This window comes from Urtica dioica, chromosome 12 (genome assembly GCF_054948205.1).
Source record: "Urtica dioica subsp. dioica isolate 48M chromosome 12, U.dioica_male_clone48M_v1_H2, whole genome shotgun sequence".
NCBI lineage: Eukaryota > Viridiplantae > Streptophyta > Magnoliopsida > Rosales > Urticaceae > Urtica > Urtica dioica.
The window spans coordinates 9139081-9166881 of NC_142767.1; the positions used below are offsets into that span (position 1 = coordinate 9139081).

At 41.4% G+C, this 27801-nt stretch overlaps 4 protein-coding genes across 4 annotated transcripts; 3 read left to right on the forward strand and 1 right to left on the reverse strand.

Moving 5' to 3' along the window:
- Nucleotides 1-16385: 16385 nt before the first annotated feature.
- LOC149378968 (uncharacterized) lies at nt 16386-17666 on the forward strand. The gene is made up of 2 exons (XM_089603917.1): nt 16386-16539; nt 17181-17666. The coding sequence occupies exons 1-2, from the start codon at nt 16462-16464 to the stop codon at nt 17664-17666; spliced, it is 564 nt and encodes a 187-aa protein (XP_089460043.1). The 5' UTR covers nt 16386-16461.
- Nucleotides 17667-20016: 2350 nt separating this feature from the next.
- LOC149378969 (uncharacterized) lies at nt 20017-21562 on the forward strand. Its single transcript, XM_089603918.1, has 4 exons — nt 20017-20069; nt 20168-20316; nt 20911-21015; nt 21547-21562. The coding sequence occupies exons 1-4, from the start codon at nt 20025-20027 to the stop codon at nt 21560-21562; spliced, it is 315 nt and encodes a 104-aa protein (XP_089460044.1). The 5' UTR covers nt 20017-20024.
- Nucleotides 21563-21599: 37 nt separating this feature from the next.
- Nucleotides 21600-23690, reverse strand: LOC149378970 (uncharacterized). Its single transcript, XM_089603541.1, has 3 exons — nt 23547-23690; nt 22406-23468; nt 21600-22351 (listed from the first exon to the last, which is right to left on the reverse strand). Exons 1-3 carry the CDS (start codon nt 23650-23652, stop codon nt 21685-21687), a joined length of 1836 nt encoding a protein of 611 aa, XP_089459667.1. The 5' UTR covers nt 23653-23690; the 3' UTR covers nt 21600-21684.
- A 1642-nt stretch (nt 23691-25332) lies between these two features.
- On the forward strand, nt 25333-27525 carry LOC149378971 (small nuclear ribonucleoprotein-associated protein B-like). The gene is made up of 2 exons (XM_089602389.1): nt 25333-26117; nt 27301-27525. The coding sequence occupies exon 1, from the start codon at nt 25423-25425 to the stop codon at nt 26107-26109; it is 687 nt and encodes a 228-aa protein (XP_089458515.1). The 5' UTR covers nt 25333-25422; the 3' UTR covers nt 26110-26117; nt 27301-27525.
- Nucleotides 27526-27801: the final 276 nt, after the last annotated feature.

The window sequence follows — 27801 nt, forward strand, 5'->3', positions numbered from 1 at the left end:
ACTCCGAATAGGAACAGACCTATATTAATCTTTCGTTTATTTTGCTAAATGGACCTTCAACTTTTGGATAATCACCATTTTCCGAAGTAAGCTTACAAGAAATTAAACGGTGTATTTATCTTCGAAAAATATCAATCGTATCCTATCCTATGAGGTTTAATTTCGAAACCTAAAGCAAATTTGTTTTTATAAGCATTTTTTTAATAATTATTTAGATTATTTAACGTATTTGAACTTAATATATATATATATATATATATATATATATTAGGTCTAAAATATTTTAAATTTATGTATTTTTTTACATGATTTAAGCATTTATTCATTGGGGGCCTAAAACAAATGTTTGACCTCACTAGAAAATGGGCCTGAAATTCATACCTTAGGTTTTAGTCAAATACTGCATATAAAATTCTATTACATATTCTTATAGGGTCAAAATTGACTCCCGAAAAAAGGCAAAATACAGTTAGCCCTAGCCTAAATCCGACCAAACCCTAGACGTGGCTGACAAACCTCGCGTGCCACGGCGAAGCCCAGCCTGCAAGAAGCAGGCTTCACGGGCTTCCACCGAGGCCCACACGGTCGGACCACGGACCCCGCAAGTCACAAGCAAGGCCCAGCCCGCAAAGGCAAACCTTCCAGTGGGGGTCAAAAGCCTCGACAAAGGGACGCACGGAGCCCAGCTCTCAAGAAGCAGGCTCCGCATATTAAAGACCCGAAGTCCACGCTTCGGATATCCTCCGGCGAGACCCGGCCATCATCAGGCAGTCCTCGCGGACAAGAGTGGCAAACTCACTCGGGAGATCCGCCCGGAGCACCTAGGCCCCGCCTGGGAGTATAAGGCTTCGCCGACGCCTCGCCACGACCCCGCGTGCCTTGCCACCAGCCTCGTGGGCCTCGCTGATGGTCACACAAGCCCTACCTCGACCACATAGTCATCGCGCGACGCCTTCCTAACAGGGATCCGCAGGCTTTTCTCATCACGGCCCATCCCGTGCATCAACCAATTCCACTCTTATAAATAGGAGTCCTCACATCACTCTCTGTAAGCCATTCACAACCTGAGCATGCCCATACTCCCTGGGATCCTCACTCCAAATCACTAAAACTGCTTTAGTACGCTTTCTAGCTTAGAGGATGTTCCCTCCATACACGTTTACATTACAGTAATACTAATGGTGAGCGTCGTAGTGTCAGCCGAATGGAAACCTTTCGGATCCCTCGGACGTTTGGTGACACCCAGCCTACGTGCAACTTCAGGGTCCGGCCCTGGGCTGAATCACTGATGGCTCTTCACTGTTGACCTGATTCTGAGTGTTAACATTTTGGCGCTAGAAGGAGGGGACACAAAAAACATTCACGTGCTCTAACCAAAACTAAAAATCCGAGGTTTTCGATTGAGACATATCACCTCTTCACAACCAAGTCTCTCTATAAGATAACATCCTTCTTAAAGGATTGAGCCCTGATAATGGTATCGCTCCCACGATACCCCTCGAACAAATGCCTCAGCTCGGGTCGAGGGCAACATAAGTCAAGACGAAGCCTCTGGGCTCCCATGCGGCACCTTTGGGGGTTTGCTCGCCTACGGCGATGCCTCCAGGCTTCTGTGCGGTGCTTCTACGGGTCCGCCTGCCCACGACGAAGCCTCCGGGCATCCACACAGCGCCTCTAAGGGTCTGCCCACCCACGGCAAAGCCTCCGAGCTCCTGTGCGGCGTCACTGGGGTCCACCCGCCCACGGCGAAGCCTTCAGGCATCCGCGCAGTGCCTCTAGGGGTTTGCCCGCTCACGCCGATGCCTCCGGGCTCCCATGCTGCTCCTCTAGGGGTCCGCCCGCCCACAGCGAAGCCTCCAAACTCTCGTGCAGCACCTCTGACGCATGCGGTGTCTTCTATGATACCTCACTCCATCAGCACCCCCCACTACGAGGTTACCAGCCCCACACGGTGAATCGACGCATCTAACTCTTCATGACGAACCCTTCAGGGTCTTGCGCGGTGCTTCATTCATCAACACCCCCGCAACTAGGTCTTGGGCTCCCGTATGACGCTCGAGCTCCACACAACGCCTCAGGCCATCGGAACACTGAAGATAGAGCCTCCAGGCTCCCACGTTGAACTTTAGAGCGTCTACGCGATCATGATTGGTCCTCTAGGTTCCCTCACATCGTCGTAGGTCATCCACACGCTCACCATCGCGGTCAAAGGTCCCCCACAACTCTAAACGATATCTCACAACGGATGAATCGTCGCAATGATGTGTAATCCCTTGGGCTACCGCTCGCAACTCCTTGCGTCCCAGGATCATCCAACACAGTCTTTCGCGACGTACAACTTAAGATCACTCAGACAAGTTGCTTAAGGGGCAAATGGTTAGTCCAGAGGTCTTGAGAAGCGATAATTATCTACTAGAAAGACAAAATAATCACCTTCTAAGGGGGCACTCTCCCGAAGCTCGGCCACAAGGTTTCTGAAGCTACATAAAAAGAATCTCAAGAATCTAAACTATAAGAAGAAGCCTTGACTCTTTATATGTATGCTCAAATGATGAGTAAAGCACCAAAGATGCCAGACAAATCATCAAAGAGGCAACTCCAAACCTGAGCACCTCTCTAACACACATCAAGACTCATCCTGAGACCCCAAAACCATGTCATGGTACGGCCCCGTAATGCCTCGAGATGAGGTGCCTCTACGCACATCAGTGCAGTAACCTACAGCACTCGAGCGTGCTTGAGACAACACAACAAAATCTTCACCGCCAACGATGAGCTTGGCAACAACCACGCCAAGCAAGAAGACGGTGAGATTGTTCCCCTGATAAGTGCCTCACCTATACCTGCCCCGACCCTTGACACAAAAGAGACTATCGGGCTAAATATCAAATCAATAAACTCATGGGCATGTTCATGCGACACCAATTGAATAGCTCTTTTATCCATGACTCCCTTGATGGTCAAGACAATGATCATCTCAGGGACATTCGCTGAGAAGATATCGCCAATGTCCAAGCGACACGGAATTGAGAAATCTCTCAGGCTCCTTCCCAAGAACGCACATCGATAGGTTCAGACCTTTTTCCTTCGCGCTCAAATGAAGATCGACAAAGCCCTCGTGCCAACACCACGAGGCCAAGATGTGCTAGCTCCACATTCAGCCAAGGTCACCGAGGCGGACATGCCCCTGCAACCGCTTCCCGCTCTCGTAGGATCACCTTTCATTGACCCGGTCACACTACAAAAGACGTGGTTAATAACGCCGGATCTCGATGGCCTCCGACGAAGAATGCGATCCCGTCAACCACATCCACAAGTGCTAGGCCTTCAGTCTCACCCTCGTAAGAGCAAGACATGAATGGTTCAAAGAAAAAATGGGGGAACGATGCCATCACTCAAGAAACTATGGAAACAGTTCATCACTCAGTTTTCGGCCTCTTGGATCCAAAAGAATAGGAAGTTTCCCTCCTTTCAATTAGAAACCATAGCAAAGCATCTCTATGAAGATGCCTTACCCAGCTTAAATGAAGTCTACAACGCCACCGCGATCATCACCAAAAGTTTCCGAACCGGTGTCTCCCTAAAGTCCATCATGACGAACACTTCCTCAACTGCTCGGGGAGTATGGCTCATGGACGTCGACAACGATGGTCGCCATGTTTCTCAAGCAAGAACCAAGCTCGAGCCAAAGGGCCAAATCCCACAAAAGAAGGAAGCCCTTTCGAAGATCAGTGCTTGCGTCTTTCACACTCACATAATCCTTAGCACTCCAACTTTTCAAAGGATTGCAAATGCACAGTATACGAAAGAAATTCTCGAGAGACACACGTAACCAAAGCTCAAACGCCTAACACATCGCGTCTTCAAAAGGTGACTCTCATATCTTCGTGTCGACTCCAAATAGGATTCCTCAAATTGAATCTCAAACCCTCGTATCGACTCCAAGCATGATCGTTCGAGTCGACTAGCAAGTCCTTGAGTCGAATCTCCGAAGTCCACAAGTCGACTCTCGAGACCTTGTGTTGAATAAGTCAAGTCCACAAGTTGACTCTTAATTCCTCATGTCGATACCAAAATAAGGTTCAAATAGCCAAACGCCAAGAATGACTCAGCTAGCAAAGACTCATTCCACCATTAGACAAGAGCAGGCCGACACTGACTACATCAACGACAAAACAAGACTGAGAGTCTAAATCTTGGCGCTCAAACGAACCAAAAGTTCCAGAGTGACAAATCTTACGGACAATGTTGAAAACTTACCATCCAGAAACCATCAAGTTCCGAGATAATAATGGTACACAATGCGCCAAAATCTCAAAAAGACCAAAACGTCCTAAGCGTAGTAGATTCGCAACCCATGCATATCGGGCTGGTCTAAAAAACGATCAAAATGTCTTAAGAGTACAATGTTCGTAACTTATGCGCACCGGGATGATCACCAAAGGCACCAAGACATCCTAAGCATACAAGGTTCACAACTTATGCACATTGGACTTGTCACGAATGGCACCAAAATGTCCTAAGCATGAGCAAATTCACAACCTACGCGTACCGGACTGGTCGCCAAGGTTCAGCTAACGAAAGTTCGAGCACAAGGCAACATCAAAAGACTAAGCCCCTGGACAAGTAAACATACAAGAACCGACGAAATACCTCGGCGCTTGATAAACCTCAAGGTTTCATATGACAAGATTCTTAAATGTGAAAATCCGAAGTGCCCAGAGACTCATGAGCAAGTCCCGAGGCAGCAAGGGTTTGCCCAGCACCCTATGCAAACAAAACACGCAAAGCCTTACCATCCATCGATAGCCAAAGCAAGAAGAACCCACCTGAACTAGCTGAAAACTCTCGAACAGATAGCTTCCCGGCAGTCAAAGACTCTCGAGAAGCTATGGGGTTAATGTTATAGGGTCAAAATCGACCTGGGGAAAAGGAAAAATATAATGAGCCATAGCCCAATTCCGACTAAACCCTGAACGTGGCCCAAGCAGACCTCACGAGCCACTTGCGAAGCCCAGCTCGAAAGAGGCAGGCTTCGTGGGCTTCAAGTGAGGCCCAAACGGCCAGACCACGTCGCCAAGGGTCCGAACAGACCCCACGAGCCACAAGCTAGGGGTTAATGTTATAGGGTCAAAATTGATTCACGGGAAAAGGAAAAATACAATGAGCCCTATCCCAAGTCCACTAAACCCTGAACATGGCCCAGGCGGACCTCACGAGCCACATGCGAAGCCCAGCTCGAAAGAGGCAGGCTTTGTGGGCTTCCAGTGAGGCCCAAACGGCCAGACCACGTCGCAAAGGGTCAGAACAGACCGCGCGAGCCACAAGCAAGGCCCAGCCCGCAAAGGCAAGCCTCGCGGGCTTCTAGAAGGGCCCATAAGCCTCAACGAAGGGACGTGTGATGTCCAGCTCTCAAGAAATAGGATTCGCGGATTACAAAATTGAAGCTCAGGCTACGCATATCCTCTAGAGAGGCCCAGCCATCATCAGGCAGGCCTCGCAGACAAGAGTGGCGAACCCACTCGGGGGGTCCCGGAGCACCTAGGTCCCACCTAGGAATACAAGGCTCCGCTGATGCCTCGCCACGACCCTGCGTGCTCACCACCAGCCTCATGGGCCTCGTTGATGGTCACACAGGCCTCGTCTCGACCACATAGGCCTCGTGTGACGCCCTCCTAACAGGAATCCACGGGCTTTTCTCCTCACGTCCCTGCCCGTGCATCCACCATTCCTACTTTTCACCTCACTCTCTGTAAGCCATTCGCAACATGAGCACGCCCATACTCTTTGAGATCCTCATTCTAAATCACTAAAATCGCTCTAGTACGCTTCCGAGGTTAGAGGACGTTCGCTCTATACATGCTTACACTACACCAATACTATTGTTGAGCGTCGGAGTACCCGCCGAAGGTAAACCTTCAGGGTCCCTAAAGTTCACGTCTTTTTCCTCTTACATGTGATGTACAGAATAGACCACTAACCTTCTCTTAGAGGTCGACGATCTCACGCGTTTGGTGACACCCAGCCTACATGCAACCTCAAGGTCCGACCCTAGGATGAACCGTTGACGGCTCTTCAGTGTTGACCCAATTTTGAGCGTTAACATTTTGGCGCTGGAGGGGGCACGAAAACATTCACATGCTCTCACCAAAACTAAAATTCCGAGGTTTCCGACTGAGACATCACACTTCTTCACAACCATGTCTCTCTATGAGATACCATCCTTCTTCAAGGATCGAGCCCTGACAATTGTATCGCCCCGCGATACCCTCGAAGAAACACCTCGGGCCGGATCGATTGACCCGATTTCGAGCGTTAACACCCCTAAAAGAGCCTAGAGCCCAAAGGTGAAAAAACGTTTCGTCACAAGCCGCCATTTTACGCGTGGCCCAATCATACATTTTAAATGGTTTTTTCTTTTCTTTTTACATGTACAACCCAATTATTTGATTTTTTTTTCTTTGCATGCCCACCTCTCTCTCTCTCTCTCTCTCTCTCTCTCTCTCTCTCTCTCTCTCTCTCTCTCTCCACGTTGTGAGTGGTTTCAATTTTCTTCCTTCGTAACTTGTAATAAGACTAGTTTCAACAAAGTACAACGCGTGAGTCAACAAAATTATTATTGTTTTTAAACAAAAAGTGTAAAATAAAAATAAGAAAAATAGAGTAAGTTGAAGACTTTTAATGTTATTAAATTAAATTTAGCAAAATCGTTGTCAATGATTTTTAAAAAGTAACAAAAGGTAGAAAAAAACTATTTTATGATTCAAAGTTTTTCAAATTATTGCATGTTTTCCAATTTGTCAGATTTCTTAGAAGTATTATTGATAAAAAAAAATTAGTTAAATAAAAGTTGAAGTTAAATTTTGATAAAAGAAATTAAAGAAAAAGATATAGAGAAATAGAAAGTAAGAAAAGTTTCTTATATTTATATTAATAATATATATTGTTATGTTAAATTGCAAAAGTGTATTATATATCAAACAATAATATATAAAATCTACGTGTAATATTAGTATCACATAGTTTTTCCAAGAATATATATATATATATATATAAAATAACACATACTCAAAATAATATATGTTATTGATATAGTACAATATAGTATTAGTAATAATGGTTATAATATACATAAAAAAATTATACAAAATATATTGATAATTAGGTTTACTAATATTGATTCATATATTATATATGTTGTTGATGTATATGTATACAATATGGTAAAATATATTTATAGTAAGCATTATGATAATTTACGAAAGTCTTTCATTGTCAAGTATCAACATCAACTTATTTACATTTCTTATTTTTCTTATATATTGTCAGATTTATTTTCCCAATAGCAAGTAGAGAGAGAGAGAGAGAGAGAGTAATAAATGTAAAAGAAGGACAAAGAAAAAAAAAGGTCGTCACGTGTCGTCGTTTGATGAAGCCACGTGGCGACCTTTGATTAAAAGTTGGAAGTGTGTTTCGTTCTTATTATGTATTAGTTTTTGGGGCCATGCAGGATATATTTTTTTTTTTTATATTGATTTTATGTGAGTTTGTACGTTGATTCAAGTAAATAATTCCCAATAAAAGTAAGGGAAAATTTAAGAGTATCCCTCGTATTTAATCGAAATGCGAGATTTATCCCTTCGATTTTAGAAATATCAGACATATTCTTTCAGTTTAATATAAATGACATTTAGCTCCCCTAAAAAATGTTATATTACAAATATCGTCATTTTCGTTTATTTTTTACAAAAAAAAAAATATTTTGAACTCCCCAAAATACCTTTAATATAATAAATATTTATTTACTATTTTATTATAAAAAAATCAAAATCTCTCTTTATAAAAAAAATCCTTAACTTTTTATAAGGAAATCTTTTAATTTAATTTTTTTGTATATAGAATAGAAAATAAATTTTTTTTTCATTAAGGGTATTTTGGGGAGTTCAAATTTTTTTTGGTAAAAAATAAACGAAAAGGTTGATATTTGTACTATAACATTTTTAGGGAAGCTATATATATGTCATTTATATTAAACTGAAAGAATATGTATGATATTTTTAGAAATCGAATGGAAAAATCTCGCATTTCGATTAAACCCATGGGACACTCTTGATATTTTCCCTAAAAATAATGTTGAAAAGCACTACATGAAAAGCAAACAATATATATGATTATTACAAGGTTGGCTGTTATATGCAAACTTGTGATTGAGTAATTCGTCATTTTTGTTTACAGAGACAAACTTCATAATCATTTTTGTTATATGCTCCCTCTTTTTATTTCGATTTCGTTAACCTGATTTCCCTTGGCATTTAACTCTGATGAAGGAATAATAAGCAGCATGGTATTTATGACTTTTCATCACTAAAAATGCTTGGTTTTCCTAAGAGTACCAAAACATGGCTTTATTTTCAAATGGTGTGTCACACAATGCTTGATTTATCAAGTTTCCCTTGTTAAATAAATCATATATCCATGTGCATGCCGTGCGGGCACGACCTTGACACTAGTCTTATTTATGTGCTCCTATGGTAGTATAATACTAACACACGTGGTGTATGTAAGGACCTCAACATTAAACAATTAAAAGAAAGAAGGTTAGTTTGCAAATTAAGGAGGGATTAAGTTGAAGTTAATTAAGGAATGACCACTTAGCAAATTTCAAGAATTTTTGCTCTTTATATCCTTAGTGTGATTGGATCGAGATAATGTAATATTTGTGCATTTTTTTTATTTTGGTAGGTGTAAATTTATACTACTAATCTTGATACTATGTGTAAATTAGCTCCGGTGGAGAAATTAGTAAGACTGGTGGTGATTAAGGAGATAAATGGATCTCAATACAGAGCTCGGTTGGAGAGCTCGGTGAGAGACCGATTGGCGGCGAAAGATAAGTATGAGGAAGAAGAAGAAAAGGCTCTCGAGAAAGTTGTCGCATTTTTTCAGTTACAGTACTTCAATTCTAACTCAGTAATTACTTTTCATTTCTGTTGAAGCTCTCGTATTTACTACGCACTTAACTCTTGTCAATGTATGCATGCAAAAGCCAACATGGTATATTTGATGCATGGAGACTTTTGTTTTATTGTACTCGACAGTTTTCAGACCAAAAAATGCACAATAATATCTGAATAATGATGTGTTATCTTCGAGAAATAAAACGTTCATCGGTAATTCGTAGTTGTGTTGGCCAAGACTGGTATATTAAAAGTGCAACTTATTTATCTCAGCTACATATGTAGACATAAAATGTGTTGGTTTTATTTAGAACTTCAGTTTATTGACGGCGAAGTTGATGCCTGGTCTTGTAATAATCGAATATTGTAGAGCTCATATCGTACTCCAATACAAAAACAAGCCTTCCATAGCCTCACCTCCATGTTTCGATAACACTTGATTCGGGGCAGTTGGGCTATAGCACGACTTCACACCTGCCATATTAAGCTTGGCCATAAGATCAGCTAGAGATTTTCCTTGTCACAACTAGAGACCGAATGACTCTCTGAAGGCTTTGTACACCAAGAAAATAGTGCATCGATTCAAATTGTTTGAACGCGAAATTTGAGTGAAGATCATAGATGAGTCTTTTATTGTATTTCCACTGCTTTTGTTAACTAGCATGTCATCAACATAATCAGGATGATATACACATACTTCGACGAGTACACAAACAGAGACGTGTCTGCTTTACATTTGACAAAATACCAAGCAAGAATAGCACAACTCAATTGATCAAACCAGGTCCGAGGGGCCTGTTTGAGTCCGTACAGAGCTTTGTGAAGCTTGAAAATGTGCGTTGAGTGCTCTGAGTCTGTCTGGTTTCTTGGAGCTCACACAAGTAAGCTGTGGTAGCACGTTCGAGAACAGAAGCATAGTATCGTGCCCTAGCTCATACCGTCGCAAAGATTCTCTGGCTCAAATCCCTCATATCAGAGCTCCACGTCGAACTTCCTTGAGCTACACTTACCTGGTGTGATTGTTGGTGAAAAACCGGGTTGGTATCAAACACGAAAAATCGCTCTGACACCAGTGGTTGCTGATTATTCATCCAAAATTAATAACCGTGTGAAAAATAATTAATTACGCTACTTAGCTAATTAATTAAGGTTATTAAAACAAGATCTAGTTTTGTTTAATTAATTTAACCAAAAGAGCATATATGTCAAGCAACCAATATAAAGAGAGGAATTATTAGAAAATTTACGGGTTTCTCCTTAAGCTTTCTGTACCGGGATCTCCTCGATCTCTTCGAGCTTCTCGTCTCGTCTCAACCTCCTATCGTTGTCTTCTATGATCAGACCTTCGGGATGTCTCTGAAACTCTCGGGATCTCCTTCTTTACGCCTCGTTGACATCTTAGTCTTCCGAAACGTAATCTCCGGACGAACAAGAATACATCGTGGGCACACTCTGAATCTCACCACGACTCTGATTTATGATTTCAAATCGTACCGTGTTTATGAGAATGGAATCACGAAATTCCAAGGGAGAATGAGAGAGAGAGAGAGAGAGAGAGAGCGAGAGAGAGAATTTCATCCACACCAGATGTGATGGGTGAAATTTTTGCCTCTACAAAAGTCTGTTTTTGCTTCATCTTAGACCCCTATCTATAGTGGTAGAAATGAGTATTCTAGGAAGATCCTAGAGATATTTAATTCTCCCACTATTGTAGTCAAGATCCAATAGCTCATGCTTAACTACAAAATAGGAAAGAATAAATGAGAATTAAATATCTCTAGGATCTTCCTAGAATATCTCATTTCTACCACTATAAATAGGGGTCTAAGAGGAATAAAAAACATATAATTTGAAGATGCAAAATTTCGTTCATCACTCCTAGAGGTGAACGAAATTCTCTCTCTCTCTCTCTCTCTCTCTCTCTCTCTCTCTCTCTCTCTCCCTCTCCCTCGAAATTCTGTTATTCCATTCTCATAAACACGGTATGTATGAAATCATAAATAAGAGTCGTAGTGAGATTCAGAGTGTGGTCCACACCTTATTCTTATTCGTCCAGAGATTACGTTTCAAAAGACTAAGGTGTCATCGAGGCGTAAAAAATGAGATCCCAAGAGTTTCAGAGACATTCCAAAGGTCTGATCATAGAAGACGACGATGGGAGGCCGTGACGAGACGAGAAGAAGACGAGGAGCTCGAGGAGATCCCGATTCAGAAAGCTTAAGGAGAAACCCGTAAGTTTTCTAATAACTCGTCTCTTTATATTAGTTGCTTGACACAAATGCTCTCATGGTTCAATTAATTCAGCAAAACTAGATCTTGTTTTAATAACCATTGAATTGATCAGTTTAAGATAGCGTAATTAATTTTTTTTCGCACGGTTATTATGATAAGGTGAATAATCAATAACCCATGGTGTCAGAGCGCTTGTTCGTGTTTGATACAAACCCGATTTTTTCACCAACAACCTTGCCCTTGCCCTTCTCAGCCCGCTCCTTCTCAGCTCGCTTTTTCTTCTCGCCCTTATCCGTCTCTTTCCTTCTCTTCTCTTCGTTCTTCTTCTTATTCTCATCTTTCTTCTTCTACTTCTCTTCTTTCTTTTTCCTCCCTTCCTCTTCATTGTCTTTTTCTCCTGACTTGTCCTCTGGCATGGCAGTCAGCTCGGTCTCTTTGAGCAGAGACTTCTTCCCTCTGGAGATCTTGGCCGACGTGATGATCTCAGCTTCCGAGCCCGACTTCGATGGAGTCGACTTCGTCTTCACTGTGATCTTTGGCAGAGTGGCTTTTGCCGAAGTCTCGGAAGCAAGGACCTGTTTCGTCACAGTCACCTCGGCATTATCATCGTGCCGATCGTCTCCTACTGCAATGGATGGGCCCAAGCCCGTAGAGCCTCTTCAGTCTCCACCACGACCGGGATCGATGAGCTGGGAGTTGAGCCATCGCCAACCTTGGAAGTCGAGCTCTTTTGACCTCCTTTTTGGCTTGTTTGAGTCTTTTCTTCTCAACAACGTAGTCGATGTCGTCGTCCATTGAATTACTCGCGCTATCTACATTTGACACATAAGATGTTCACTTCGTGATTAGCGAAGTGATCATAATAACAAGATTAATCGAAGACAAATGAATGCATAACACTTACCGAGTTGGGATGCTGGGATCAAACTCGACCTCGACCAATATCTTGTGGTAAATAATCGAGACGATGTGAAATATTTCCAGTCACACTTACCAGCTCGCAGCGCAGCAAGCTTATCCTCGAATTTTTTGTTCGCCTTCGGTGCTTCAAGTTTAGCTGCAAGGATAATAGACAAGATAAGTGAAAAATCTGATTTTCTGCTAAATGAAATCAGTCCGCTAAAATTGCCGGGTGTCGACACCCACTCTATCCGAAGTCGACGATGAAATGAACTAGCTGAGTGTTCATTAACCTCAAAATAGAAATATCTTCTTCCCCAATGAAGATCTTTCCCGGGGAGACCCTCTATGACACTGCGACCTGGCGCCTTAGCTTGATAGAAGGTGGATGGAGTATGTTTCGAGTTATGTTTCATGTAACCGAGCCGGGCTAAATCTATAACAGTAAGACTAACCCCTCTCTCTTTGGCCAGAGTAATCAGCCCGGAGATCATCCTAAGAAAATTGGGACACGTTTGTGGAATGAAAATTTTAAGAGAATCTAAATATTCTAACAAAATCGGAGAAATAGGAAATCTGAGCCAGTACTCTCTAAATATTCTATAACAGTCGCCGTGTTAAAATTCGAGCCAGGAAGAGCGAGACTGACTTCCTCAGGAATGTCAAATTCCTTGAAATAGTCTTCACCGGTAACTCTTGTAGGGGATCTGAGAGCTTTAGAGGGCTCATCTAATTTCTCGGGAGTCGACATCTTCAATTAGTTGAAAACTAACCTAGAAATTCCACCAAAAGGCCGAGTTGAACTCAGAAAAATCTGGAGAAGATTAGGTCGAACTCAAGAAAATCAAAGACGAACTGAAAAAACTTCAAAGAAATTCTAGAGAGCGAAATGAGAGAGAGAAATGAAAGAGAAAATTGACCTTGAAAATGCTTCCAGTCCGCGTAAATAGAAGAATGAGGAAAAGTAAATCACTTATTTCTTATTTATTGACGTCGATTGAAGAGCCAATCACGTCAATCTGTTCGAAATCCTTACTCGAGTATGGATCTCAACAAATTTTGTTGAGGAAGCCGAAGATCAAGTCTGAACCATCATGCTGTCAGCCCGGAAGAAGCGGCCTCCAGCCTATCATCTCGCCCCTCCAGCTTAAGTCAACACACACGTGACACCTTGGAATCTTCAAGACCGACCACGTGTCCACCAGATTGACGGCGAGAACGACAACAATTTCATCTATAAATAGACAAAGATTAGTTCCTATGTAACCACATGATTTTATTATTTCTACTTTGTTGTTTTATCTCGAATTTGTACTCAAGCTTTGTTGAGCTCGTCACTTCTCAGCTTGTCGAGCTCAATCTCATTTGTACTGAGTTCGATCAGTTTGCAATACAATCATTCGATTCGTTTTTCTTTATTTATTGTTATTATTTTTTATATACTTAAGGTTTATTTCGATTCTATTACAAATTCTTGAGATCTACATAACTACAAATAAATACAATACATAAATATATTAAATAGTCTTGTGATTGTTGATGAACCGAATACGACATCAACAAATGCCATATTATGTGTCCTCTCATGATGACTAAGAACTTGTAAAAATCAATTCTCTAGCTCTTCACCTATTTGAGAGATACATCCCATTATTTATATGTCTATCTCTCTTGACTCAGGAAATGAGTCAGACCACCACCCAAAGAAGGCCATCTGAAGGTTCATCCTCAAGAGGACGGTCTTTTTCAAAACTCCTTGGAAATTACGACCCTTATCTAGCTTGTCTCCATAATCGTGGTTTCCTAGCGACGTACGAATCGACCTCCACCACTACCACAGTTGACCGTTTTGGAGAAATCTTTGAATTGGTTGCCTTTATCGGGTCTTTGACCCCATAATGACATCTCCTTTCAACCCAAAAGAGAAGAAATCACCCCATCCCTCCATCACGGCGTACGAACTCGGACTCCTCTACGATACGTGCGTCGCAAATGTGATGCAAAAATCCGCATCAACAATTACATCAACCATTGTTTAAATGGTGATAACTAAATGCTAATATATCAATTTTTGTTTGAATTGTTTTTCTTACGTAATTTTTTGAAAGACATTTCAAATGGTCAGTTTGAATGTCTAGTTTGTAATAGAAAAGCTCGGATGAAGTGGCCAGTTCAAATAGTGTGTCAAACAGACCCAATGTCTTTAATCAAAGATGACCCAAATAACATTCTTTGTCTTTCTCCAACTTGTCTCATTTGTCATCTTGATGTTTTATGATCAGGTTATTCAGCTCTTTTTTGAATTTTTTTAGCACCAGCTTTTATCATGGGTCCCAACAATATATGGTATTTGACTTTCAACTCTTTGTTAGATATGTCCTTGGTGTCATTTATAAGTTCCAAACTTTATACATTTCAAAAAAATAAAAAATTCTTGGAAAGTTTCTTAATTAAAAAACAGGGAACTAAGAGCACTCACCAACCACATACAAAATTTTCCATGGGTGTTAGCTCTCCACAAAACAAAAGTTTATCTGCCCACTTACAAATTTTGTGAGCAGATTCATTACAATTCCTAGACAATCATGAAAGTTTTACTGCATACTTAGCTAATAAAGAACGACATAAATCAATCTCTCCAGCAAGTCTCCAATCCGGGCTTCCTTTAGCCTCGTTGCACGCCTTCACCAACAGAGCATCATCTTATTGGAACAATGCTCTAGTCCAGCCCCTGCCTAGAGCCCATTTGCAATCTTGTTGAAGAGACTGCATCTCCATCTCGAGGACAGAATCTACCTTGACTTGTCCCGCGACAGCAGCGATATGAACTCTCCCTTGTCATCTCGTGCGAGTCCTGCCCAGCTTCCCTTGTTGTCTTTCCACGATGCGTCCATGGTTATTCACATCCATCCCTGAGTGGGGCAGTTAGCAATGAGTTGGCCTTCCTCAAGTTTGGCATGAACCTTTCTGTCTAGACCTTTCAAGAAATTTGTGTAGTGAGCTCCGCAATTTTTTCCACGTTCTCTGGTGAAGTAGCAGCTCGGCTGTGGAACATATCATCCCTGATTTTCCAAACCCGGTCTAGAAGAGTTACAACAAATATCTTGGCTTCCTTGACGTATTTGTTCACCCTTCTTCCTTCATCTCTCATATCCAAACACTATTTTATCAAGCCTCTCACATCATTTGCTAGAATTTGGCTAAGTCGCATCCCCACCTAGGCGCAAACCAACACGCCCAAGTGAAGGGACACTCCAAAAAGATGTTAGCTGCTGATTCCTTAGTATTTGTCACACACAAGAAGCATCCGTAGTCTTGACCGTGGAATATCCGCTCAAATCTCTCACTAGTTAAAAAGCAGTCGAATTTAAGTTTCCATAAAAAATGTTTCCATCTATGATGCGGTGATGACTTCCATATTCTTTTTGCCTCTCCATCTTGGAGTTGTTTTCTCTCAAGAGCCCATAGCCCATATAGGCACTTTCATCGTGAACTGTCCCGTCTTCGTTCCCACCCACGAGTACTGATCAGTTTTTGGCTCTATCAGTGGTTGAGTTTTTAGAATTAGCATTGCGATTTCATCTCTGAAAACTTTCTTGACTCGCTCTTTGTTCCACTCACGTCCATTTTTGGTCAAGAGGTTGTTCCTTACAGCTCCACTAATGAAATCTGCCCCTCTAAAAGTATTGAAGGAAGGTCTATTGAGCGACGTGTCCATCTACGGTATCCATGGACTACTCCACATGTCTGCCCGACCATCTCCTATAATAACCCTTGTCCCTTGTTTGAGAAGATTCGCGACCGTGACAATTTCTTTCCCAACGATTGAGCTCTCATCTCTTTCTCTCGGATATATGACATCCTCGTTGATACTATACTTCTCGCGCATAATTGTAGTCAACATTGCCTTATCCTTGTTAATTATTTTTCACCCGCATAATGCCAACAACGTTGTGTTAAAATTCGTTGTTTTTCTGATTCCAAGCCCCCCAAAGCGTTTAGGCTTGCAAATCTTCTCCCATTTCCTTAATGCAAGAAATGAATTTTTTTTCCAGACACACTGGTCCACCAAAATTTTCTCATGCTTTGTCTATGTCATCACAAATACTCTTTGAGAAATTTCATTAAGTGGGCTTAAAAATTGATTAAATATCAAGATTAGACCCTAACTTTTTAAAATATCTAAAAATGGACTTTTGGACCCAAAACGGACAAATATACCCCTGTCCTCTATTTGAACTCATTCGCGCCTCTCTCCATCTCTCCTCCATTTCACTCGTTCAAAACAAAGAAAAAACTGAGAACTCCTACGATATTGTACGACGGCATACGATCTTGTACGAGCCAGTACGATATAATACGATAGAGGACGATGGCGTACGATGGAAACGCTTCAATCTTCGGCGGCGGTGAAACACAGAAATCCCGAGCTCAAAAGTCATCTAAAAAGGTAAGTTTTCAACTAATTTGTTGTTAAATGTCTTTGGAAATAGTTAGAATAGGGTTTATGAGTTAGTATTAATCTTATTTGAGTTGATTTGAGTTGATTTGGGTCGGATTTAGAATGTTAGGGTTTGAAATTAGGGCCAGTGTACGATGAGATTGATGCATCGTACGATGTCGTACGATGCTGTACGATGTCGTACGATGAAATTCATAGAGCTCTACGATGCGATACGATGGTGTACGATGGGTTTATGTTTTCTCAAAAATTGTCGTACGACTTTGTACGATGTCGTACGATGCGGTACGATGCTATACGATGATTTTTAAAAAACTTTAATTTCTTGTTTTACGATGATATACGATTCTGTACGATGCTATACGATGATTTTTTTAAAAAATTTAATTTCTTGTTTTACGATGATATACGATATTGTACGATGCTATACGATGATTTTTTTTAAAAATTTAATTTCGTGTTTTACGATGATATACGATGCTGTACGATGCTATACGATGATTTTTTTAAAAAATTTAATTTCTTGTTTTACGATGATATACGATGTTGTACGATGCTATACGATGATTTTTTTTTTAAATTTAATTTCTTGTTTTGTGATTCTGATTTAATTTTGTTGTTTTTTTTAGGACAATTTAAACTACATATACAACGTCTCATTCCCGGGGCGTATCACGTACGGTGGGACGGGGATCTTGAAGCTTGTACGGAGTAGATTCGATGAGCTCGGGATAAAAGAACGAATCCTCGGGACTCCGTTCGAGCAATTTTTTACGGAGAGCGAGCTTGGTTTCTCACCGGTGCTCGTACATACTCTCCTTCAGAAGAAGATCGAGGCGACAGTACGCGGCGAGATACATTTTGGTATCGGAGGCAAACGGGTACGATTTGGACGCCTCGAGTACGCACTCGTCTCGGGGATGACTTATGAAGACGGTCCGACCAAAGCCGAACAAGACGAGCGAAAGAACGATGGATTGATCACGGATCACTTGAACGGCGTTGCCGGAAGCAAGTTGAGCGCGTTGATCAACGCGTTCACCATATGTCGAAGCCCTGACGCTGCGTTCAAGCTCGGGCTGCTCGTATTCGTCTACGGGTATCTTCTGGGGTAGCCGGCCAACAAAGCCATCGAAGAAAGGTGGCAGAAATTTCTATACATCGTTCAAGACCTCCCCTTCTTCTTCAAGATGCCTTGGGGAAATTTGAGTTGGGCAGAGACGTATTCCAGCTTGTCGGTGAACCTACGGCGTTATCACGAAACGCTGCAAAAGAAGTTGAAGGACAAGCCGGATGTGGCACAGAAAGAGGCCAAGTACACATTGACGGGTAATCTCCATACCCTTCATTACTGGGCGTACGAGGCTATCCCAGAGATCGGGATGAGGTTCGGGTCGAACCAGGGGATTCGTGTGCCCCGGATGCACTCGTGGTCTAGTAATGTGCTCATAATGGGCAAAGACATCGAGGCGGTCTTGAATAAAAAAACGGTAACTTTTTTATTATTTATCGTTTATTAATGTATTTTACATTATTTTGGAATATTGGTAACGTTTATTAATGTATTGTAGGTGGGTGTTCTTCAAATGCTGAGACCAAGGGCACCAGAGAAAGAAATGTTCACTCTCCTCGAGACACAGACGAGCAAATGTCTGTATCCCATAGACGTCGAGGGCAAAGATGCGACAGAGCCGCGAGACATCGAAGAAGAAATAGATCGAGTCGCGACTGTTGCAGAAGATGCCATCGTCGGAGACTCCGACGACGAACACGTGTCAGACACTCCACGTGTTTGTCTTGCTAGTCCGACCACTCCCGCAATGGGATCGAGGCCTACAGCGACCTCTCGCGCCGACATTCCCGAGGCCTTTGTCATAACACGGGAAATGTGGGGAGAAATGCGAGCTTCCCAAGAACAACTGCGAGCATCTCAAGAACAACTGCTAGCATCCCAAAAACGAATGATTCAGTCACAAGGGATAGTCTTACGTTCTCTTGCCACGACCGGCCGTAGAGTTGAGCGCATGAGTGTTAGACAGGTTAGAGTTCAAATTTAATTTAACGTTTTAAAGTTGAGTTTAAATTTAATTTAACGTTTTAGAGTTAAGTTTAAATATAATTTAACGTTTTAAAGTAGAGTTTAAATTTAATTAAACGTTTTAAAGTTGAGTTTAAATTTAATTTAACGTTTTAGAGTTACGTTTAAATATAATTTAACGTTTTAGAGTTAAGTTTAAATATAATTTAACGTTTTAGAGTTAAGTTTAAAATTTAGAGTTGAGTTTAAATTTTAGAGTTGAGTTTAAATTTTAGAGTTGAGTTTAAATTTTTTTGACAAGTTTAAATTTTGTGACATATTTTATTACTTTGACTTTCAGCTTTCTATGTGGAGGAGGCTGAACATTTTGTTCGAGGACGCAACGGGCTTGCCTGGGGGTGAAATTCCCACGACCCAAGATGATGGTCGTAAACGCCGGACCCCTCCTCCTCCTCCTCCGGCGGCTAGTCAAAAGCCGGCGTCTCCATCGCATGAGGCATAGCCGTCTTCTACGCATCGCGAGTCATCGAAGAAGTCAGAGCCGTCTTCTACGCATCGCGAGTCATCGAAGAAGTCAGAGCCGTCTTCTACGCATCGCGAGTCGTCGAAGCGATCGGAGATCAGGCCGGTGACTTCTCCCAGGTTGTCGACGTCTTCGTCGAGTCCTCGTAGAGAAGACATTTCGGATAAGCTACGCCCGCTCACAACTCCTCTAAGGAAAAGACAGAAGGCACAGCTTACTCCGGCACGTCCAGATCGGCAAGTGCGACAGAAGACGTCGCGTTGGTCCGAATTCACTGATCCGACGAGGCCCAAGTATTTGGAAAAGCCGATCCCCAAGTTCAAGCCGTTGAAGGACGCGAAGCAAAAAGAGTTTGATAATTTCGTTAAGTGGTTGCGGATAAAAAAGTGGGACGGAAAATTCATGGAGTCTGTTCGACTGAAGACGTGCGACGCAGACACGATTTTCTTCGACACGATATTGACAGAAACCAAATGGCTACATGATTCGGTACGTTATTATATAATTTCACTTTTTCCAATCAATTTAAAATAACGCTATATGTTTGTGATGTCTCAGCATATTGATGCTATGATTCACATGGTTCGGGCTCGCCAACGAGGTCTCGACGGTTATCGGCAAGACGTCCGAATCATGGATTGTCGGTGGGTCTAGCACGTGTACGGCCGATTCAGAACGGAAGAAGCGAACATCAACAAGGCCATCGAACTGGGAGCAGAGCCCGAACCCGTGGACTGGGACATGAGGGCAACTATTAGCCCGATGACTGGGTATAGGGACGCCGATATTTTGCCTTGGGATGGTGCTCGAGAGATCCTGTTCGTCGTGAACTTCCAGAACCTTCATTGGTTCACATTTCGGATCGACATCGAGGCCTGGACCATTACCGTCTTCGATTGCCAAAAGGATCTCATGCAGTCGTCGAGACATCAAAAGGACTTCACTGAGCTGATGGAGGTACGTAAAATGTTATGTTATTCACAATTATTACCTTAGAGCAACAATTAATTAAATTATAAGGGTTACTTAACATTGTTAAAATGTTTATTATTCAGACTTGGAGTCGAGCATTTGCTAGGGTTGTGGCCATAGGTGGTTTCTTCAAGAACCATCCCCACTCTTACCGGGAAAGTGAACATGGTGAAATTAAGTTCACTGTGCCGACGTGGATCGTCGATGACAAGGTCCCACAATGTGCTTACAGGTAAACAATTATCTTTTTATTGACAAGTTATTTTACTAGTTATTTGAACTTTTTTTTGACAACTTTCTCTAAACAATCATGTTTTTATTGACAAGTTATTTTAGAAGTTTTTTTTTTTTTTTACAAGTTTTAATTGACAAGTTATTTTACTAGTTATTTGAACTTTTTTTTGACAACTTTCTCTAAACAAACATGTTTTTATTGACAAGTTATTTTAGAAGTTTTTTTTTTTTTTTTTTTACAAGTTTTAATTGACAAGTTATTTTACTAGTTATTTGAACTTTTTTTTGACAACTTTCTCTAAACAATCATGTTTTTATTGACAAGTTATTTTAGAAGTTTTTTTTTTTTTTTTACAAGTTTTAATTGACAAGTTATTTTACTAGTTATTTGAACTTTTTTTTGACAACTTTCTCTAAACAAACATGTTTTTATTGACAAGTTATTTTAGAAGTTTTTTTTTTTTTTTACAAGTTTTAATTGACAAGTTATTTTACTAGTTATTTGAACTTTTTTTTGACAACTTTCTCTAAACAATCATGTTTTTTCAAGTTATGTTTCAACTATTTGTGACAACTTATTCTTGTGTTGTAGCGGTGATTGCGGGATGTTCGCATTGAAGTATGTCGAGCACATAGTACTGAACGAATCATTTGACACTCTTCAAAGTGAGAATATGAGAATGTTCAGGAAGAAATGGTGCGTGGACTTATTCTACAACCACCTTATCCCGTGATTTTGTATTTTCGGATGTTTATTTTTTATCTTTTTGGTTTTCTATGTAATAGTACCTTATAAACATATTATCGAGATGGTTTGTTGACTATTGTGTTTTTTATTGTACCTTATAAACATGTAATTCAATTAAAGAGATTCACAAAAAAAAAACATCAAAAATTCACACATTCACAAAGGGTTTAGAACTCGAGACATTTATAAAGAACTAAAGTTGCATCTTGACGCCACTGACAAGCTTGCTTTTCCATCATAGCTTCATGTAGGATTAGGATAGTGTGTAACTAACTTGTTCATTCTAGATTAGGATAGTTTGTTACAAATAATCAATATTCTAGTTTTTTTTTAGATTCTAGCAAAAGTTTCCTTTTATTAAAAAAGAAAAATAGCTCACTAAGCTGAATTAAATTAAATTAACTAAAATAGTTAAATTCAGTTACTTCGAACTGGTGAGCTATTTTTTTAATAAAATGAAACTTTGCCAATTTTTAAAAGGATAGTGGTCTATTGATTGTCCCGTATAAAAAGGTCCATGAGACGGATGACACTCCATTAAACAAGATAAAAAGGTGACTCAAATAAACGTTAAAGTTTTAAACTTAAAAATAAAAATAACACACAAAGTCTAAAGTTTTAATCCCTCCAAGTGCATGTTTTTCTGTTATGTCCCCTACCACCACATTTCCCGCATTTTCGCTGCACGACAATCTTTTCGCCTTGAGATGGGTATCGATTAATTCTTCTTCTTCCTTGTTTACTTTTCTTCGGTCGACCGGCTTGCTTCTTTTCAACGGGTTCCGAAACTTTCATGTTTTTTATCTCATCCGGGACATCCCATTGATCTTCATTGCCAACCGGATATATGGCTTCCTTGTACATCTCAATCCACGTCTCCTTCAAATAAAAGTCACTGCATAACGAGTACACGTCCACGCTTCGATGTTGGGCTGCTGCGATAGAATGCTCGCACGGGATATTCAATTGTTGTGGTAGTCCGCAAGTGCACGTCTTCGCCATAAGGTCTACATCGAAATCACCTCTTACGTCTTTGACATGACATTCATATAGACCAAGTCCGTACGCATTGACGAACTGTGCCTTATTATTTAGCTGTGCGAGATCATTTTGCCACGTTGGTGTCAATTTTGTGTTCAACTTGTTCGCTATCTCTTCTCGTTCAAAAAACCAAGTTTGGAGTGTGAATCGAATAAACTCGAGCAACGTCGTAATGGGAAACGTCCTCGCATTCCTTGTTTTGTTGTTGAAGCTTTCTGCGTTGTTGCTCGTCATTAGGTCGTACCTATATAATCAACGACATAAAAAATTCAGTACAAAAGAAGTTCTAGACTCTTACCGTTTTCCAGGAAAGAAAGCTCTGGCCCACCGATCGACACCAACTTCTTCAAGATACTTTGCCATCTCGACATCCTTACGTCTCAACTGTCTAAAATTAGCTTCGAATGCTGTTTTACTGAAGGCGTAAGCCGCATCGTAAAGTTCAAAGCGACAATGGTCTGTCTTGAACTTGTGTTGGACATTCAGTTGTAAATGATGGTAACATGCTCCGTGAGGGATACCAGGAAACACAACCTCGACACCATGTATGATGCTAACGTGGCGATCGGATATGAACGCCAAATTAGGTACGTCTTCACCGATAGCTTCTCGCAATCTTCTCAAAAACCAAATCCAAGAAGCATGACACTCGCTATCTACAACTCTGAATGCAAGTGGATATAATTGTGAATTCGCATCCATTGCAATTGCGCAAAGCAACTGTCCCCCGTATTTTGTCTTCAGAAATGCACCGTCCAATGCTATGACCGGCCGACATGCTTTGAAGCCTCTACGACACGCCCCAATGGAAAAGAAAGCATACTTGAATTTATCACCATCTCGCACAAAGTCTGTTAACGTCCCAGGATTCTTTTGCTTCAACATGTACAGCCAAGACGGTAACTTCTGGTACGATTGTTCCGGCGTACCCCGCACGTACCCAATAGCTTTCTCCCTGGATCTCCAAGCTTTCAAATACGATACGTTCACACCCCATCTTGTCTTCACTTCTTCCCTGACGTTATGCGCCGAATACTCCGCCATAGAGTTAATTGAGTACTTGTCTTTAAATACGTGACCGATGACCCATGGTGCCGCTCCTCGATGGCCCTCTGTTCGAACAACACGCCCACATGAGTGTTTACCCTCGTACGACGTAATCTCCCACATCTCAGACCACTGCACGACACCCCTCAACCTCCATGTGCATCTCTCGTTTTTGCATAGAACATACCATCTCTTTTTCGAAGAAGATTTCACTCTAAATTCGAAATTATGTTTCAACGCGTACAAGTGGATATGTTTCTTCAGTTCATGCTTGTTTTCAAATTGCTGCCCAATATATATTTCTTCTGAGCTACCTGTTACTTTCAAAGGTTAGTTAAACAATATGTGGTTTCATATTATACTTGAATCTCATTTGAATCCACTTAAATTACCTGTAGAAGAATGACTTGGATAATGACTCGGGTTTTCCTTCACAACATCATCGGCGCTGAACTCGGGTGCTTTCCATGAATAAGGAACGATAGGTGATCCGATCATCGGAGGCTCACGCTGACATTGACCCGATGGTTCACAATGACCCGTTGGTACTGTAAACGTTTCCACAAATTCTTCATATTCTTCGGGATTGGCAAATTCTTCAAATTCTTCACCTCTACCATTGTTATCTCCGTCATATCCATCACTATTCTCTTCATCACCATCGCAACCTTCGTTTTCATCACCTTCGCCACCTTCGTTTTCATCACCTTCGCCATCTTCGTATTCATCACCATTGTGTCCATCATATTCGTCACTGTTGTGATTACAATCTCTATCACGCCTGTATACTTCGTCACCGTTTCCGGCACCCTTGTACTCGTTAAACAAGTCATCGTCACAGCCACCGTCTTTGTTTTCAATTATAGGATCTTTTTGTCGATCCTCGATAACAAGAGTATTCCGTTTCTTCTTCGGTTCATTGCGAGACACCATTCCAACTTCCACATCTTTCCCTTTACATAGTCCTCGATACGCAATAGGTGCAATGACCTCGATCTGTTTCGGTACCAAACTTACACAGAGTGGAAATCTATTACGATATTTGTGCTTCATAAAATGCGAAACATCACCATTGTCCTTCAATACGGCAGGACCTACTGGAATTGTACCGACTTCGTATGGGACTTCGAGTTTTAAGTCGAACGCGAATCTGTCTAACTCGAACTTCTCGTATAAGAAATCTACTAACTCCGTGTACGTTACCTCTTTCGGAATTACGAATGCACGAAATTCTGCATTGGTGAAAACCCATTGGTGTCCTTCCTTCTCCCAAGTGTCGTTAATCATGACAAAAACTGCAAAAAAACAGTCAAACTATGCAAAATCAGCTTCTATATCGCACACCATCGTACTGCATCGTACAACATCGTATACCATCGTACACTATCGTACATCATCTTACTGATAGACATCGTACTGCATCGTACAGCATCGTATACCATCGTACAGAATCGTACATTGTAAAAGAGGCATCGTACGGCATCGTACGGCATCGTACGGCATCGTATACCATCGTACACCATCGTACAGCATCGTACAGAATCCAATTTTTTTTCTAAATTTCATCGTACACAAATTTAAATTTCATCGTATACCATCGTACAAACAAGTTAAACCCAGATTTTGGACTTTGTTTTCAGATCTGAACGATTTTTTATGCTACATTCTATCATATACATTCATAAACTTTGTAAAAATGATTAAGTTAGTAATCTTACCCATGATTCTTTTGAAACCCGCTTAAGTAGAGAGGATTTGAGTGGATTTGAGTGGATTTGAAAGAGTTTGAGCGAGTGTGAGAGTGAGAGTGAGGCTGAGCTGATATAGTCTCAGGGGCATTTTTGTCCATTTTCGGTACAAAAGTCCATATTTAGATATTTTTAAACATTAGGGTCTAATCTTGATACTTAATGGGTTATTAAGCCCAATTAATGAAATTTCTCTACTCTTTTTTTTGTAATACGAAAGATAGACAGCGTATACGAGAATACCTTGAAGTACGCAAAATCCTTGACTCTCCTTGGCAAAGAATATCGGATTTCCCAAGTACTTTTCATCCTTGTATTTTTTTCAATTTGATATTCTTGTTTATATAAATAAAATAAAATAAATAAAAAAATTGGGATAAATAGCGGGAGAATAAGGGCCATTTCGGTAAACTTCAATAACCTTAGGGAATTCGTTGAAAACCCTTAAAGTTAAAACACAACAGAGGAAGCATAAAACCCGCAGTGTACAGAAAAAGGGCGAACCCTAAAAAGCTCGAGAATGTCGATGTCGAAGAGCTCGAAGATGGTGCAGTACACCAACTACGGGATGAGAGTAACCATCCAGGACGGGCGTCAGCTAGTCGGCAAGTTCATGTCGTTCGACAGCCACATGAACCTCGTCCTCGGCGACTGCGAGGAGTTCCGCACGAAGGGATCCAAAGGAGCCGGAGACCGGCGAACCCTCGGCCTCGTCATCCTCCGCGGCGATGAGGTCGTCTCCATGACCGTCGAGGGCCCGCCTCCCCAGGATGACTCCCGCCCCAAGGCCGCCCTCGCCGGCCCCGGAATCGGCCTCGCCGCCGGCCGAGGCATCCCCGCCGCCGCGCCCCTCTCCCAGGCCCAGCCCGCCCTCTCAGGGCCCGTCCGCGGCGTCGGCGGCCCAGTCCCGTCCATGATGCAGCCCCAGATCTCGCGCCCCCCTATCCCGTACCCCGGCGCCCCCGTCATCCGCCCACCGCCGCACATGTCTGGATTCCCCGGCGCCGGGCCCGGCGGTCCTCCGCCGCAGTTTCTGCCGCATTTCAGGCAGCGGCCCATGGGCCCGCCTCCCCCTGGGCAGATGATGAGAGGCCCGCCCGGGATGCCGCCGCCGCCAGGAAGCGGGATTCCCTCTTTCGGACTGCCTCGCCCTGGAATAATGTCGCCGCCTCCCAATCCTCAGAATTACCAAAATCAGCAACAATAGAGACCGGCGTGTGTTCCCTTTCCTATGCTTCCTACCGTGCGATGGCTTTTCTTAGTAGTTTTCAATTTATTAAAATATGCTCCCCAATATTGATTTTTAGGGATATTGTTTTCATTATCATACTCATTTCTTAAGATTAATAGCTTATTCGAATGAAAAAGAGGATGAATGTAGTATTATCGCTAATTAGAAAGAAAGAAAAAAAAAAGTCAATGTTTATTGACGTGTCTGTCTAGGGAGAGTTTGTGACGCATTTGTGAGACGTGATAGAAAGTCATGTATCTAGAATAAATAGAATCTTGTTGTCAATCGGTACTTTAATGTAGCACCTAGGGATAGGCTAATAGACTATTGTCTTGTAAGAAGGAGAGTGAAAGTAAAAGATAGGAATGTCACACTTGCATCGATCAATGTGCCTTAAAAATCCTGCCTGTCCATCTGAACTGATGAGAGATGGATAGGAATCTTAGTTTTATATTTGGAACCATGTCATCTCTCCGATCCCAGCTTGTAAGACTCGGAACGCGACAATTACATCTGCAGTTAACTGTGAATTCGTGGGATTTTGTTTACAAGTCAAAACTGTGGAAATAACCCCAAGGGCAAGGACGATAATGCTTGGGCCTCGTGGATTTTTGTCGGGTCTAACCCGGACACAATGGTTATCAAAAAGAATACTGTGTGGAAATCTAGTTACCCTCATTCTGATTGTTTGTGACTATAAAACACCGATAATCAACTTATTATTCAGTTCTGAAGCACTGGCATTACTCATCTGTGCGTATTATAGTACTGTTATATCAGTATTGAGAACTCCACTTTCTATTTTTGTTCCACCTGATTATAACTTATCATATTAACTTGATAAGGGTATTAAAAGTTAATAAATTTAATTTTTCACAGAGTAAATTAAAGCGAAATCTGAGACTAATTAAAACCTGCAGTGGTCTTGCTATTTTACAACACTGAGGGCTACACAAATTATGTCGGGCATATGTCTTGATAGCCGTACAGTACTCACTCACGGTGAGCGTGGCATATATAGCCAACCGACGTGACAGTGAAATTTTCAAGTATTTAGCATATATCAAATTATGTTGGATGCTTGACGCCATACTTCTTTACACCGACGTGTGACTGTTTAGCAATGTGATTTGTGATATAAGCACCTCGTTATCTGTTTTGGTGCAGGTAAAGGAAAGGAGTATCAAGTGGTGGTTTGAGAGCATTTTTTCACCGAAGATGTACTGGCGCAAGATAGTCTCTTTGTGGTAACTTTGTGTAGCGTTATTGATCATTGTGAACTGAGGGATTTTGTTTCTTTCAACTCTAGTAGCTCGGTTTTATGCAGTGTGAATCTCTAATCATATCTTTAGATGTTTTGCCAATTCAAGTTGCCTAATCCCTACTACTTTACGCTGTATAAGAAGTAATTTTTTTGCGCTCGACTTGCCCATGTTTTTTTTTCCCCCGATGATCATTAAAACCAAGGAGGGAAAGCAACCCTTATATTTATCAAAATACTCGTAATTTGGAGGGGCATTGAATTTTGAAATAATTAAACTTTTTATTCTAAATTTTTGTACTGAATTTTTTTTATACACCTGTTACAAAATTCAGAATAATTTTTTTTTTTTATCAGATTTTTCCCCCTCTAATATTTTTTCCTTCCTTATACGACTAAAAGCAAGA

What these genes read in the sequence shown, in the direction of transcription:
- LOC149378968 (XM_089603917.1), top strand. Translation starts at nt 16,462, where the DNA reads ATGGCGTACGATGGAAACGCTTCAATCTTCGGCGGCGGTGAAACACAG. An exon ending in CTCAAAAGTCATCTAAAAAG is followed by an intron (nt 16,540 to 17,180) that starts GTAAGTTTTCAA and finishes TGTTTTTTTTAG; the next exon opens with GACAATTTAAACTACATATA.
- LOC149378969 (XM_089603918.1), top strand. Translation starts at nt 20,025, where the DNA reads ATGCAGTCGTCGAGACATCAAAAGGACTTCACTGAGCTGATGGAG. An exon ending in ACTTCACTGAGCTGATGGAG is followed by an intron (nt 20,070 to 20,167) that starts GTACGTAAAATG and finishes TTTATTATTCAG; the next exon opens with ACTTGGAGTCGAGCATTTGC. An exon ending in GTCCCACAATGTGCTTACAG is followed by an intron (nt 20,317 to 20,910) that starts GTAAACAATTAT and finishes CTTGTGTTGTAG; the next exon opens with CGGTGATTGCGGGATGTTCG.
- LOC149378970 (XM_089603541.1), bottom strand. Translation starts at nt 23,652, where the DNA reads ATGATCGGATCACCTATCGTTCCTTATTCATGGAAAGCACCCGAGTTC. An exon ending in TCCAAGTCATTCTTCTACAG is followed by an intron (nt 23,469 to 23,546) that starts GTAATTTAAGTG and finishes TGAAAGTAACAG; the next exon opens with GTAGCTCAGAAGAAATATAT. An exon ending in GCTTTCTTTCCTGGAAAACG is followed by an intron (nt 22,352 to 22,405) that starts GTAAGAGTCTAG and finishes TTGATTATATAG; the next exon opens with GTACGACCTAATGACGAGCA.
- LOC149378971 (XM_089602389.1), top strand. Translation starts at nt 25,423, where the DNA reads ATGTCGATGTCGAAGAGCTCGAAGATGGTGCAGTACACCAACTACGGG.